At 36.7% G+C, this 16,708-nt stretch overlaps 1 protein-coding gene across 1 annotated transcript; it reads right to left on the bottom strand.

Moving 5' to 3' along the window:
- Positions 1–3,485: 3,485 nt before the first annotated feature.
- On the bottom strand, positions 3,486–15,147 carry LOC127653929 (eukaryotic translation initiation factor 2 subunit 2-like). The gene is made up of 9 exons (XM_052140794.1): positions 15,013–15,147; positions 9,954–10,128; positions 8,822–8,928; positions 8,477–8,606; positions 8,285–8,385; positions 7,410–7,558; positions 5,983–6,039; positions 4,359–4,444; positions 3,486–4,076 (listed from the first exon to the last, which is right to left on the bottom strand). Exons 1-9 carry the CDS (start codon positions 15,025–15,027, stop codon positions 3,901–3,903), a joined length of 996 nt encoding a protein of 331 aa, XP_051996754.1. The 5' UTR covers positions 15,028–15,147; the 3' UTR covers positions 3,486–3,900.
- Positions 15,148–16,708: the final 1,561 nt, after the last annotated feature.

Here is a 16,708-nt window from a genome sequence, read left to right as displayed (position 1 = left end):
TTTCTAAATGTTTACTGCATGTTTTCTAACGGAATGACCGATGGAAATAGGATTATGTAGCGTAATACTGTAATACAATAATATTCACATCGCCTTTACATCATTACAAATCCATGTTTGGGGCAAATGTACTGTACAGAAAGCACATTTGAATTTGACACAGAATTCTCTGTTATAACCCCATCTGACACGAGACACTGAAAGGCTCTGTGCTGAAGCTAGTTGAAACAACATTAAACTGCCCGTCATATTAAACTACAGTGACGAGGTAAACAGGAAAACATTGTTCTATTCACAATGGTAATTACAGGCTTTTCATTCCACAAATCAGCACCCTTATAGAAATATACCTGACAGGTACTGTAGTTACATTAACTGTAGTAGTAACTATGGTATTTTGCAAGAAATAGTGAATATATTTGTAATAAATGTTAATATTATTAGCCTACAAAAATATTACATATTTTATATTAGGGCAATGAAAGTCACTTTTATATATGTTGTTTTTATTATTTCTACATGTGTTTCAATATCACTTAACAACCGTAAGATGACATCAAGTGACCTACAAAAAGAATGGCAAATGACAGCTGGGGTGAAGTGCATGGCGAGGATGGTTCGAAACAGGCTCGTAGGGGCAAGGCTGAAGTCATGCAAAGCTAGAAAAAAGCCCTTCATTAGTGAGGAGCCATAAGGATTGGACCGTAGAGGACTGAAGTAAGGTCATCTTCTCTGATGAGTCCAATTTTCAGCTTTGCCCAACACCTGGTCATCTAATGGTTCAACGGAGACCTAGAGAGGCCTACAAGCCAGTGTCTCGCACCCACTGTGAAATTTGGTGGAGGATGAGTGATGATCTAGGGGTGCTTAAGCCAGGCTGGAATCGGGCAGATTCGTCTTTGTGAAGGACGTATGAATCATTACATTTAATCATAGAAAACATTGTCTGTCTTAGGTCAGTTAGGATACTTTATTCTAAGAATGTGAAATGTCAGGATAATAGTAGAGATTATTTATTTCAGCTTTTATTTCTTTCATCACATTCCCAGTGAGTCAGAAGTTTACATTCACTTTGTTCATATTTGGTAGCATTGCCTTTAAATTGTTTGACTTAAGGTCAGACATTTTGGGTAGCCTTCCACAAGCTTCTCACAATAAATTGCTGGAAAATTGACCCATTCCTCCAGACAGAACTGGTGCAACAGAGTCAGGTTTGTAGGCCTCCTTGCTTGCACATGCTTATTCAGTTCCGCCCACAAATGTTCAATCGGATTGAGATCTGGGCTTTGTGATGGCCACTCCAATACATTGACTTGGTTGTCCTTAATTTTGCCACAACGCTGGAGGTATGCTTGGGGTCATTGTCAGACCCATTTGCGACCGAGCTTTAACTTCCTGGCTGATGTCTTGAGATGTTGGTTCAATATATCCACTTAATTTTCCTTTCTCATGATGTCATGTATTTCATGAAATGCACCAGTCCCTCCTGCAGCAAAGCACTCCCACTACATGATGCTGCCACCCCAATGCTTCACGTTTGGAATGGTGTTCTTCGGCTTGCAAGCCTCACCCTTTTCCCTCCAAACATAACAATGGTCATTATGGCCAAAGAGTTCAACTTTTGTTTCATTAGACCAGATGACATTTCTCCAAAAAAAATTATCCCCATGCGCACTTGCAAACTGTAGTCTGGAATTTTTATGGCAGTTTTGAGCAGTGGCTTCTTCCTTGCTGAGCAGCCTTTAAGTTTATGTCGATATAGGACTCGTTTCACTGTGGATATAGATACTTGCCAGCATCTTCACACGGTCAATTGCTGTTGTTCTGGGATTGATTTGCACTTTTTGCACCAAACTACATTCATCTTTATGAGACAGAATGCATCTCCTTCCTGAGCGGTATGATGGCTGCGTGGTCCCATGGTGTTTATACTTGCGCACTATTGTATGTGGCATTTGGAAATTGCTCCCAAGGATGAAACAGACTTGTGGAGGTCCACACATTAATTTTTTCTGAGGTCTTAGCTGATTTCTTTTGATTTTCCCATGATATAAAAGCAAAGAGGCACTGAGTTAGCCTTAAAATACATCCAGTTACACCCCCAATTCAGCACACCTCCTATCAGAAGCTAATTGTATAAAGGCTTGACATCATTTTCCAAGCTGCTTAAAGGCACAGTTAACTTAGTGTATGTACATTTCTGACTCACTGGAATTGTGATATAGTTAACAAAATTAAAAGCGAATATAATCTGACCCATCCCAAAAAAGAAAAGAAAAAAGAGCTTACCACAAATTAACACCAAATCATGTTTGTTATGAGCTGGTTCTTTTAATGAATTGCTCAAAACTACTCACTAACACACTTTACCAGTTTGAATCATACTGAATAAACATTTGTCATGTCTGACATGAAAAGTTTTGTCTATTTAAAGGTTAGTGAAACATAAATTAGTCACTAGATATGACAGCATGTAGCTTAAGATACACATTTGCAATATGTTTGTGGCGAAAGAAATTAAAACATGGTACCGATGCACACAAGGTGATGGTGGGTCCTGGAAAACCAGAATTCTTAAGGAAACACTGGTGTGATTTTTCTTTTTTTTAAATGCACTCACCCTCATGCCAGATGTGTTTGACTTTTTTTTTCCAGCTCTGTAGGTCCATACAATGCAAGTGAATGGTGACCAAAACTCTAATGGTCCAAATATCACAAAGGCATCATAAAGTTATCAAAATTTCTTCTGAATGGGTGAGAACAGACCAAAATGGAAATCCTTTTTCACAATAAATCTTGACAGCAGTCTACTTTGCGATCTTAATTTGAAGCTCGATTTCACTTCTATAGTGCCGTCAAGCACTCAAGTGAAATCAAATTTTAAATCATGATCGTGCCTAGAGACTACAATGGCAAGATGTACAACTGATTTATAGTTTGGTTAACCGATTAGATCGCTTCAGAAGACATTTAACCAATCCAAGAGTTGTTTGGATTAATTTTATGATGCCTTTGTGATATTTGGACCGTTAGAGTTCGGGCCACCATTCACTTGCATTGTATGGACCTACAGAGCAAAGATATTCTTCTAAGAATCATCATATGTGACCAGCAGAAGAAAAGTCATACACATCTGGGATGACATTAGGGTGAGTAAATGATAAGAGAATTTTCATTTTTGTGTAAACTACTCCTTTAATTCTCTTGGAACAATTTAAATCCACGTTTTAAAAGCAATATGATTTCATCCTGTCAGGGATAGAAAAGGCAGGACATTCAGAGAATGATCCACCAAATTAGCTTCAATTTGTTCCACATGAAACATCAAAAGGACATTTGGATATTGCATTGCTCATATCATCAGCGTTGGAATAACAATTCATCCCTCTCGAAGTACAAAAAAATGTGGGAGCCTGAAATATTAATGGCCGTTTCCATATTCGTATCATTAAAATGTGCAGTCCATCATCTTTAAAGAAGATGCTTATGTTTATATATATATATATATATATATAAAATCTGAACCATCTAGAAAACACATTTCTTCAGAAACGCAGCAACTTTGCCCAGCTGGTATGCATTTTATTCAGTTGTTTTTCTTAAGGTAATACAGCAACAACAAATTCACCAACAGTGCATTCATAAAATCCTCCAAGCCTCCCTTAAAATATCAAAGCAACTGCAAGCTAACACAGCCAATCCGAACAAATTAAGACTCTGCTAATTCTATATTTCTATGTGCATATGCAATTCTATAGCTTAAAGGAGCTCAAGGAGTTTTCATGTGTTTTATTAAAACTCTGTTCTAGTGTAGATTCTGGTGGAATCTGGTATTGAGTCTATTTGTTGAGTTTGGCCGTGAAGCACAGAAGTCAAGGTGGGTGATGAATGGGACAGGCGTTAGTTGGCTTTGGCACGCAACTGTGCTCTCTTGCCCGTCACGGCCTGGAAGCCGGTCTTGATGCTGGCGACTGAGCATCGGGAGTGACACGTCTCGCATTGCAGGAAGTACAGACGCGTGTCCTTCTGCAAGATTGTGTCAGGAGACCGACACGTGTGGCATGTCACATATTCCTCTGCACAGGGGACAAATAAAACACATAATGAGGATGTGTTCATATTCTGTTTGCCAAATTAACATTAAAATATATATTTGTCTTCATTTTCAACAGTATATCTATTGTTACCATTTAAAACCTAGCACAACCACTTCAAATATTGTCTGAAAAGGGTGTTTGTGCTGTCATTCTTTTAAAATAAATGCCTCACAGATTTTTTTCTATATAATGCAATGACATTCATACATTGTTGAATTATAGAAATGTGTTTTATCATCGATCAATTAAACAAACACTTACTTATATATCTTCGTAAGACATTCTCTATCTGTTTCTGCTGGAATCTGCCTTTGATGACAAGCTGATTATTTCCGTCTATAGACCCACTGCAAAGTGAAAATATTGGTTATTAACACGACTCTCCATTGGCAGGTTTCATGTTAAAAACAGAACCATGTAAATAATTTCTCAATATGAAATCATATCTATCATATCATATATAATAGAACAAAACAATACAGTGTGTAACCAAAATTATTATTATTAAAAGTTTCCAAACTCCACAGTATAAAGACAGAAATTCACTGAAGTAGCTCCAATTCGAGTAAAATCGACAGATAAGCATTTCCCAGTCTAACTGGGATGTTGACTGATTGAAAGAACTATTATTCTTTGCAATGCGCATTAAACCCTCATTAATTATTATTCAGTCGGCAGGCTGTCTTTTCACTTTAGATCTGGAATGCACATGATTCATTTCAGGGCATAAAGCGCAGCGTTGAACTCGATATGAAAAGAGTGTCTTGTTCTACTTTTAGCGGTGGCACTTCCAATATAAAGGTAATTCATCCAAACTTTCCAGTGACCATTAGCTGACACTTCAAAAGCTCGGCGGCAACGGGTACAAAGTTGAAAGTATATTAAATGTGAGCTTAGCGTCAACAGGGAGAAAAACAAGCTGCACAGCGGGCTTGTAAGAATTGACATGCTTATGTGGTAAAATGCTGACTTAGAAAAGACGCATGAAAGACTTCAGAGAAGTCCGGCAAAGTCCCTTCAGCATTAGTTTTATAAGTGGTTCTTTCTCCAGCACTTGATCATTGGCACGGACTCGCTATTGTGCGTTTTTGTTTTTAGTGTGTATATGACTGTAATGTCCCCACTAAACACATCGCAAAGGCCCCGGCCTCTAACAGTGTTTACAACTCGCACAGAGTGGAATAAAACATCAGAATCTAATGTCAAATCAGTACATGCCTTAATCGTGATCAAGTAAAATGAACATGTTAAGCATTTTAAATTTAGAGACCATGGAAAAATAAACCGACAGTTTGGGACACTGGGATGATATATTGAGGTTAATAGTCACCCAATAAAGAAACAAACGTGTCCAGTCATGTTCCCAATTAAAGGAATATTCTGTGTTCAGTACAAGTAAAGATCAATCTTGCATTTGTGGCATAATGTTGACTGGCCACAAAAAGTTTTTGACATCCCTTTTCTTTAAAAAGAAAATAATATCGTCATGGCAACGAAGTTATAAAAATTGTATATACCTTTACATAGAAATGGTTAGGAAGCAATTTTATCACACTAAAATCATGTTTAAATCCATATTTCTACATCTTTTGAGGAATATTTCAGAAGTGGTTGGCCGTGGGGAACTTAAAGCTAGTGGGTGAAAGGTGGTTGATAAGGTGTTCGGAGTTGTCTTCTCTTAAGCTAGTTGTTATGCGGCTGCTAGGGTGTTGTGGGTGTTTTTCTAGGGTGTTGCTAAGAGGTGGCTTAAGTCCCTCATTAAATGTATGGTAGGTTTATGGGACTTTTTGGGCCAAGTAAAAATAGTATGTCAGACTGCTTAGAAGAGTCAATAAAACTTAAGAATAGTCTCCTCAGCAATATAATATATCATATAATGACTCACCTTGTACCCAACTCAGCCAGCAAAAAAGCCAAAAGATGTTTTGGCTGTCGGTGCAACCTGACAAAAGACAAAATTAGTGTGTAAGAGACATTACAAGTATTGAAAGAAGAGATCGTGGTCCCAGGCTTAATTATTCTGTAGACATCATTATGTGGTCTGAATTAGTCTGTTTTTAACTGAAACATCTGATATAGATTCTAATATTTTATTACAGTCCTGTTATGCAATGCATAGTTGATTTAATTTTAAGGGTAAAAGTTATTAAATTCTTAATCCTGAGAATTTGTATTAATGAATGCATTACATTATCTGACAAACTTATGAGACACAGTTTATATGGTTATATATAAAAAAATATAAAAAATACAAAAAAAGTTAAACTATGCCACTGAAAATCAATTTAATCTGGCAAAAATGGTAAAAGTTTATATAAAAAGTAGGGATGTGCACGGATAGTATAGCTGTTGGAAAAAAATTTTCAGCGATGCATCGTGCAATTCATACGCAAACGATTCTGAATCGATTCTCAAAAGAATCAGAATTCTGAGTTCAGTTTAAATCGCGGCAAAGCAGTGGTGCGAGTCAAAGACAGATGTGGAAACAAAGACGCGAGTTAAGTGCATACACTAAAGTCAAGTGCACAAGCACGAATGTTTGCAGACCAGCTGTATCAAACACATGACCATTTGTGCCCGAATGAAACTACAATACGAAATTCTTTCGCAAAGTCACGCACATCGCAACGGGAGAGTTTATTTGTGATAAGAAGCCAACAAACAACATGAAAGACGAGCTTTCACCCATAATTGCACTGATTTGCACACAACGGGGGAAAACACAGAAGAAAATAATGAAGAGACAGCGGTTCAGGAGATGTTGGTGATGTTTTCATTTAACTCTTGAGGCCAGTTACCTCTAACGGATAGTTGGCATTCGGCCAACTGCTCTACACACCATTATTCAAATACCAAAATAACTATTCGGTTATTCTACACATACAATAGAAGTCTTCAACATGACCCGTACTCGGAAAAACTGACCAAACCCGACGGTTTGTCAGTCAGAACTCAAGTATAGGGCGAGTTAGGGACTGTTCAAAAATGCTTTTAAGGGGTGCGGCCCTGTTTTTCTATGTGGTGTTAACGCACTGGACAGACAGCGTCCGATGAAAAAATGTCTAACCATTCATGAAACCTTGCGGTTAACCTAATGTAAAAAAAGAGTAACTGTGCATATCCCTAGTAAAAACAAAATACTTAAAAGTTCACTTTTGACATGCACTTGAGAAGTCATAAGAACCTCTATCCTACTGGGCATCCCAAATTACACAGATAATGGGTCACTTTCCAGTTGTTCCCATTATTCCAACTCAAGTCAAAGCAAAAATCTTTTTGAAACCTGTAATGACATTAACAATTTTGACTTACAGCTTGCAGATGTCTGTGAAGTTTACAAAGGAGGTCTTCTTTGTGCCAACTCTGACAACCTGAGGAGGCTTCATCACAAACTTCCTCTTCTCTCCTGCAACCATGTCTGGATTCTTTTCCCGCATGATGTTAAAGACTCTGTTCAAAAGCTGAGAAACAATGTGATATCAGTCATTATCTAGGGAATATTGATGGACCAAAACTAAAACTAATAGAGGGGTTCAAGTATATTGGAGTTACACATAATCCTTTACAAAATGTGAAAATATCCAGATGGGTTCCATATCTCTTCTGAAGACATGGATTAAATCACTGGTATTGTAAGGATGACTTTTATGCTGCCTTTATGTGTGTTTTTTTTTGGAGATTCAAAAATTTGGCCACAATTCACTTGCATAGTATGGACCTATAGAGCTGAAATATTCTTCTGAGAAACATAATTTTTGTCCTGCAGAAGATAGAAAGTCATACACATCTGGGATGGTATGAGGTTGAGTAAATGAGAGAATTTTCATTTATGAAGTATTGCTTAAACTATTTTCAAGATTAAAAAAAATAAAAAAAGGCTGCCTACAAAAGAACAGCCTTAAACGGTACCTAAATAGCGCCCTCTCTATTGGATTACATTATTTTCCCTGCCGATGTGGTCTAGGTAATTGCCTCTGAAATTACGTTCCTTTTGAGCAGAGTTTCTAGAAGAATGATAATGAGGAAGTTTTTTTATTTTTTTTGATGAATATGATGAATCGTGCAAAATAAGACCAAGAGAATGTGAATCAGGTTCGACGATCTGGTTTCTTGCCAACAAATCTAAAAGATGGCGGCAGCCTTTATTAAATTGAAAATGTTCTGTAACACGCAGATGCCTTGTTTACCTCATCATATGTGTAGTCTCTCTCTGAACCCGCCCAGGCAGGACCCATCTGTGTGCTGAATGTGATGTCATCTGTGTTTTTACTGTCGTCATCTTCAACACCTTTCAAACAAACAGCAGAGTCTCTGATTGCAAACATAACATTGGAGGTGTTGAACAGAACATCAAAACTAAGATCATGTACTGTACTTACCATCATCTTTGATCTGACTGTCTGTGTCATCTTGGAAATCTTTGACTTTTCTTGTTTTCTTTTTCTTTGCGGGCAGCATTAAGTCATCATCCTCAAATGTCTCTGAAGGCTCCGTTTCAATCTTCAGCTCCTAGAAATATTCAATTTATTTACTTTAAGAAAACGCATGTAAAAGGTTTGTTAAACAGAGCTACAAAAGCCAAGAAAATGTCTTGTGTATGTTGAGATGCCAAGGCCACTGAAGCATAACACTGCTTCATGGTCAAAACATATTTCAAAGAAAAACAATTATGCCGGTAAATTCAACAAAAGGCATGCAACAGTATGTGCAAACATTTCACTGACCTTGATTCCTTCTTCAAGCTCAGCATCAAAAATCTTGTCTTTTTTCGATTTCTTTTTCTTTTTCTTCTGGTTGAAGAAGTTCAGGTCGTCCAGGTCATCTGATGGTTCTGAATCACAATGGGAACATCACCAAAAGAGAACAAATAAAAGGTATTAATTTTCAGTCAAACAAGCCAGAATTTTTACATTTCATTTTTTCCTTGGTCAATTTTTGATCATGTTCTACATGTGTGAGAAACACCAGGTTAACAATTTATGAAATTAGAATTTTACAAATAATATTTTATTTGTTTTTCACCATTTTATTCAGACTTTAGCTTTAAAAAAATTACAAATAAATGTATTCCATCAATATGATATTTTTCATATTTTTGCAATATTTGAATGCAATAAAAAAATCTATTTACAAGAATATTGTAGAACAGGTGCTATACATAGGTTCTGTCTCTTTAAGAAAACTGGCAGTTAAGTAGTGTCTGTAAATGAGAAAATATTAACGAGAGTCATCGAATGGCTTCTTTACCTACATGCTATTCGTGATTAAAGTTAAATGTTTATGTTTTGTTGTTTTTGATCAACAATTGACTGTAAAGAAAGGGTACAAAACAGACATTACTCAATGGCAAATGGATAGCATCTATCTTGTCTTTGGACACACATTACGTAGAACGAGTCAAAACAAACTTACGATCAACAGGCAGTGAAAGGATCTCACAGCTTATAACTTCACTATACTAGTCAATCAATGGTGGGTGAAATCTGAACATTAACAAGCCAGTAGCTATCAAAGACATTTTTAGTAACATAGCACAAAATTTGGTCTCTTATTTGAGTGATTTACTTGCAATGTATAGAGTTATGTATAGAGTAAGAGATCGTTCTTGGGATTTAAGGATCAATACTGTTCTAATGAAGATTGCAATGCACCAGAAAATCGATATTCTCCCAGTCTTATTAAAGTTTGTCATTTCTGCACCAATAGTGGCAACAAACAGAATTGCAAAAATACTGACATGGAACAACATTACACTGAGTAAATGATGACAGAAATTTCATTTTGATGTGAAATATAACTTTAGTGAACAAAAGAAAAAAAATACATTGATGCAAGAAAGAATGGGGTGCTCTTTACCTTTCTTCCTCCCCTCATCTTCATCAAACTCTATCTCTTTCTCCTCCCCTACATCAGCCTCTGTCTCTTTCATCTCCAGTTGCTGGCCTTCATCACCCTCTCCTCCATCTTCCTCCAGCATGAAAGGCTTCTTCTTTTTCTTCTTCTTTTTGGTCATGTTGGGGTCAAATATCATCTGCAAGGAAGATGCATTTAATGGTGTGATGCAACAAAATGACAGTCAACCAACATTATCTGATGCAGAAATTCATAGGAAACTCTACACCATCAAAAAGCTCAAAACGATGCTGACAAGCAATCACAATCTAACTACACTAATCACATAGACGCCTGCAAATCAAACAATGATGTCAACTGTGATTAGTTTCAGAAATGTGGAATATTGGTGTTTGTGGCCCTCATTTTTTCTTTGCACAATATATTAATTATTTGAGAGATTTGCTCAATTTCCATTTAGAGTGACGGTAACATGGGGGAGTATCAGATGGTAATTGTAATATGGTACTTGATGATTACCGTATTTATGCAACATAGCATTTAAACAGCACTCTGAAGTACTTCAAAGATTACCAAGGTAAATGATATAAAAAATACCATAATATTACCATGTCCACAAAATCATGGTATTACTATAGTACCATGGTGCAGAGATGAAATCAGATAGTAATACCATGTAACTTTGATATATATACCATGTGCCATTGTATTTACAGTTATCCAGGTACTTCAAACAGAATATTGCAGTCCTACCTCAGTAGACGATACTGGTAAACATCCAAAATAACATGGTATCACGATGGTACTATGTCCAAAAAACACCATGGTAATACTATGTTCAAACTACAGTGGTATCACCATGGAAGTTGTCCAAATCACCATGGTATTTCTATGGTTCCATGCCCACAAAATCATGGTATTACCATAGTACATAGGCAAAAAAACTATGGTACTATTATGGTACATGCCCACAGAACCACTGTATTACCATGGTACCATGTCCAAACAACTATGGCAGGACCATGGACCACACGACCACAAGGATAACATGTTATTACCAAGGTAACGTCCAGAAAGCACAGTACTTTTATACCATGTGCCATAGTATTTTCACTATACTCCTAGGTACGTCAAAGAATACCATGTTCCTGCCATTGCATGTACATAATAAAATACAATGGTGTTTCCATTGTAACATGTCCAAAAACATGGTATTTATAGTGTAAATCTCCAAAACCCCATGATAGTGCCATGTCCCAACAAAAAGAGTATTATTATGGTACAATAGCCACAAATTAATGATTTTCCACAGAACAAAAAAATGGTACTACCATGGTATGTCCACAAAAACTTGGTCCTAATATAGTCCCATGTCCGAAAAGCATGGCAGCATCATTGTACAATATCCAAACAATCATGGTAGTACCATGTATTATAACAACAAATGTACCATGGTATTATCAAGGTAACGTCAAGAAAAACTTTGTATTACCATGGTACTTTGATATACCATGTACCTTAGTATTTTTTTTACATTACTACTAGGTACTTAAAAAGAATACCGTGGTCCTACCATTGTACATAATAGGGCTGCACAATTAATCGAAAAACTAAAATCACGATGACGGCTGCCACGATTATGTAATCATGAACATTGACGATTACAGCATTAAAATTAATTCTGCTCCGGTTGCGTCAATGGTTTCCATTTACGTGTTTTTGCAGCGGTTGAGTAATCTAACCAATCACTAACATCTCCGTTGAGCAATGAAACGGCAATGGCCAATCAGAGCCGCTTACATTGGTCCTCCGTCCTATCTGTAATGACAACTGATCCTAATGCGCAAGTTTTAAACCGTCTGAATGCCCAGATCCTTGCTTTATGTTCTTGCACTTTTCGCACAGCACACGGAAATCATCTGACACTTGAAAAGAAGCTGTAGAACAAGAGAGAAAAGGACTTTGTAATTATTTTGGATTCATTGCATATTGCACCGCTCGCTTTGAATGTAGATGTTAAATACACTGAAAATTATCAACACGACAAAACTAAAATGATCCTGTTCTAATCAAGGCACAGACTCTGTAAATAATTGAGTTATGCTGATTAGACAGCTTTGTTCTTAATGAGAGCATTCGTGAGAGTGCAGAACATTATGCAGAGCGTCATTTAGCTTGCGTCAAAACGCAGATCTCAAGCAGTGTAAATCTGGAGTGAGTGACAGCAGTCATTGTAATGGGAGAGTTTGTCGCATTGCTCGATTTCTGAGTACAATTTATTACAATTTGTTTTGTCATGTTAATAAGTAGGCCAATGTGAATTTGATTTGTACAAAATAGCAATAAAATAATTCAGCTTAACTGTTCCAAGAGTGTTTTGGAGGTGTAACCAACATAAAGAATATGGCATATTTCTGGAATCACCGTCATTATTATTGCGTCTGCTCTAATAAGACCAATTTGCCACGCAGCTGGTATTGGTAGATTTAACATTTTCACAAATCACAAACTCCGAAAGACAATGACTGTTTTTATTTTCCTGGATAAATACCTGATGGGTAGAGAATGCACAGATGAAGAAGGTTGCCAGAGAGATGTTGGCAACTGTTGTAAAGCCATCTTTCAAAAAGTTGATCACACATTTTAAATGCACTTATTATTTTCCAGTTTCATTTGAATTTTAGTTCAAATAAATAAAAAAGTTCAAAGTTTGAAATCAAGGTGTCTTGCTTTATTGTGTATTCATAACCCTAACCCTCATTAACGAAATTTACCCTATAGTACTACCTAGTGTCCAACCAGCGTTAATACCGGTGTTCGTCGATACCCTGCAGAGTTTTTTTTCTCTCGACCAACCAGCCAATCAAAACTTGGGTCGACCAAGACTCTTCTCATCGACTATTGGTTAGTCGACTATCAGGGGGCAGCCCTACCACATACTTTCATGGCTTGTCAGCTGAGTGGAAGCTAATGTGTAAACATGTATTCACCAAACAGGTTCTGGATTCACAGTTTGGTACCCCCTTCAACCGAACAATTCCAGTCGTATTTAAAAGTCTGGTTTTCCACCGTTGAAATTTTCCCCTGGACTTGTATAGCAGAATACGGTGTAACACCCCTGCCGCTGTTTTTCTCTCATCTCGACAGGTGTAAAGGCTTCTTGTTTCACAACCTACCAATAATTGACTGGCAGTATTAACATAGCCAGCATTTAAATGAAACTAAAGAGTACTACTGAGGTTTATTTATTTAGCTATTTATTTAATTTTTATTTTAATGGTACGCATTTGACTGATACTAAACAGTACTGATGTTTACAGTTTAAAATTACACACTGTCTAGGGCTGACTGACTGAGAGTGAGAGATGCTTTGCTGAACCAAAGGCACAAAAGCACAACATTATAGATCTCTTATGTTATTATGAGAAGTGTAAAAATATTTTCGGATCATTATGAAATTGTGGCTAACAATGAGAATGGGAAAACAATGGGAAACCCTGCGTCACTATTTTTATTAGTTTTTATCATTATTCTTCAAATTTTTTAATATATAAAAGGACAAAACAATATTTATTTTTCCACTGTTGCAGCAAAATCAGGTGCTGGTGCCACCATCTGTAGAACTTGGTGGCATCAGTCCACTGCTCTCATATGTTAGTCTGGAGCCATGTGGTGACATGTTATGTTCACATAGGTTTATATTTTTATTGGTTTGGTGTTTGTTTTATTTTGGTTTGTTTTTTCTCCCCTTTCTCTCCAATTCGGAATACCCAATTCCCAATGCACTCTAAGTCCTTGTGGTGGCGTAGTGACTTGCCTCAATCCAGGTGGCGGAGGACGAATCTCAGTTGCCTGAGACAGTCAATCCACACATCTTATCTGCACGTGTGGAGGCTTCACGCTATTTCACACTATATATGTGATCCACCGTGAGCGAGAACCACATTATAGCGACCATGAGGTGGTTACCTCATGTGACTGTACCCTCCCTAGCAACTGGGTCAATTTGGTTGCTTAGGAGACCTGGCTGGAGTCACTCAGCGTACCTTGGATTCGACCTCGTGACTCCAGGGGTGGTAGTCAACGTCTTTACTTGCTGAGCTCCCAGAGCCCCATTATTAGTGTTTATGTTTAATATAAATAGTAAAAGTGATTTTCAAGTGTCAAAAGCTCCCAGTAAAAAATAAACATGCATGACAAGGTGAACATGAATGACCCATCTATAATGATTCTACGGTCATTTTAAGTTATTACTCAAACAACATTTGTTAATGTGGGTCCGGCCTTGCAGGCTCGTGGAAGCACTCACAAAAAATCCTTGGTGGAAACACTCATTCTCAAGGTAACATGAAGAAAAAGAAATTATCATCATGGCACCATGTCCACAAAATCCTGTTATCCCATAGTTCAAAACTGAGGTACTATCATGGTATGTCTACAGAACCATAATATTATCATTGTACCATGTCCCAGAAACATGGCAGCACCATTACTGGTATTTCAAATGGTCTTTCCCTGGTATCATTTCCAAAAACATGGTATTTCCAGGGTAAGTGTCCAAAACACCACGATAGTTCCATGTCCCAACAAAAAATGGTATTACTATGATGCAATGTCCACAAATTCATGGTTTACCACAGTACAAAACAAAGGTACTACCATGGTATGTCCACAAAATCATTGTACTACCCTTGGACCATGTCCCAAAACATGGCAGCAAAATTGTACAATGTCTAATGGGCAATCATGGTGTTACCATGGTACTTGTCACCAAAAACATGGTATTATCATAGCATCTTGTTCAGTCATCAAATGGTATTACAACTGCAGATGTTAAAAAATCATGGCAGTACGTATTACCTGATAGCTAGAAAAACGTAAGATGTGTATTATCTCATCAGCTGACAGTGGCCAAAACGACCTAGAAGAGACGAGCTAGTGCACATGTCTTTGCTCACAAGCCTTTACTAGCAGGCCAGGCCCAATTGTACTTCCCTTTTGACTGTTTAAATAAAACCGTTATTAAAATTATAATCATGTTTCACACCGTTTAATTACTTACCTCGTCTCCTGACATTTTTGCGGTCGGTTGAGATTTTGAAGACGCTAGAACGGAAATTAAGCGTTAAAATGTTTGCGATGCACACTTCCTAGCTCAGCGCGTTGCTCTCGAGAGGCCGTGAGGACAGAGTTCCGGACACATGCGCGATAGGTGACTGCGCAATGCATCATGGAAGTTGTAGTTTCGTGTGTATTATCATATTGATGTAGTTTTCTGATTTTTTGGGCTCGGCCACTGGTCTGGCGCATATTTTCATAGAAAAACAATACATAAAAAAACAGCATTTACAGACGCAGAATTGCTTATTTGTGGTAGTTTATGTCGTTTAAAATATGTTAAAATTGTATATCTTGAATAACCCATTAAGCATTATTGCATTACACAACGCTTAGGGACAATTAAAACCAAAAATGCATTAATGTAGTTATGAATGTCATGGTTAATTTATTTGAGAGATGAACTAGCTACTAATCTATTAAGAATTAAGCCTACCTACAGTTATATGTTTGCTAATGGCAAATGGATGTATAAAGTGTCATCAATGTATTATTAGTTTATTACTGGCTTAAGGAGATCTGTCAGGACTGATGTAGTTTGGTGTTGCCTGTAAGGTTAATTTAAAAAATAAAAAATATAAAAAGGTAATCCGAGGTGTCCTTTGTCATGTATTAAGAATCTTTTATTAAAGCATGAATGTTCTGTTGTGACAGATTACTAGTTGTATCAACCCAACCCAAATACTTTTATGTGATACAAAAAACCATAGAAAATAATGTTCGAATTGGTTTCCAAACGGCAGGGCTTTCGGAGTTGTAAACCTGCCTAAAGGAGATTTAAGTGACTGCCCCATTCCAGCAATCCAGGCTACAATATCCACAGACAGGTAAACCAGATATTGGGGTACCCTTCAAATGATGTAATTTTATAATGATTTTGCACACATTTTTATTCCACTAATATGTTTAAAATTGCAGTGGGTTTCCTGGCAAAGACAGCTAAAATAGATAGAATTCAATATAATTTAATTTCAATGTAACATAAACTTTTACAGTGCATCAAAATCTTACTAAGCATCAGATTTTCTATTATCTTCTTGTTGAATTCTCAAAATTATCCTGTTTTTAATTCAAAGTTAGCCTGTGTTTTGTTATACATAATGTAGAGATTCTGGAAGAAGCTACCACTATCCAAATTGTATTTTATATACTTAAAACCACTCTGGATATATTCAAGTTCAGCATTGCTGGGGAATAAAATGGACAATGACACAGTAAAAGAGGTTGAATTATGAATAAGAGTAAATGCTATCGGCATGTCAGACAGGCTATATACCTGCCATAACAAAGCAAGACAAATATTCATTTTAAATGGTGATTACTTGGAATACATTTCTTTAAACTCATCTTGTTAAGTCTGTCGCAAAAAATAAAATAAATAAATAAGAAAAAATTATTCATACAGCATAGTTATTTTTTACTTTCCCACCTTCATATGTTTGACATGTAAAGTTCTTTAAAAAGTGGGTAAAATATTCTGCATTACATACTAATTATTTAAGTAGTAATATATGGTGTACTATGCAAGAAAACGACGCTACTATAATATATGTTGCTATGTGTACTGTATATTATATGTAATATATCACAGACAGTATGTAAGCTACTAGATCAGTAAAGCAGTTAACAGTGGATCAGTG

The sequence above is a fragment of the Xyrauchen texanus genome, chromosome 13, assembly GCF_025860055.1.
Source record: "Xyrauchen texanus isolate HMW12.3.18 chromosome 13, RBS_HiC_50CHRs, whole genome shotgun sequence".
Lineage (NCBI taxonomy): Eukaryota > Metazoa > Chordata > Actinopteri > Cypriniformes > Catostomidae > Xyrauchen > Xyrauchen texanus.
Note: the sequence above shows the minus strand (reverse complement) of the source record. Positions and strands in the feature narration are given on the sequence as shown.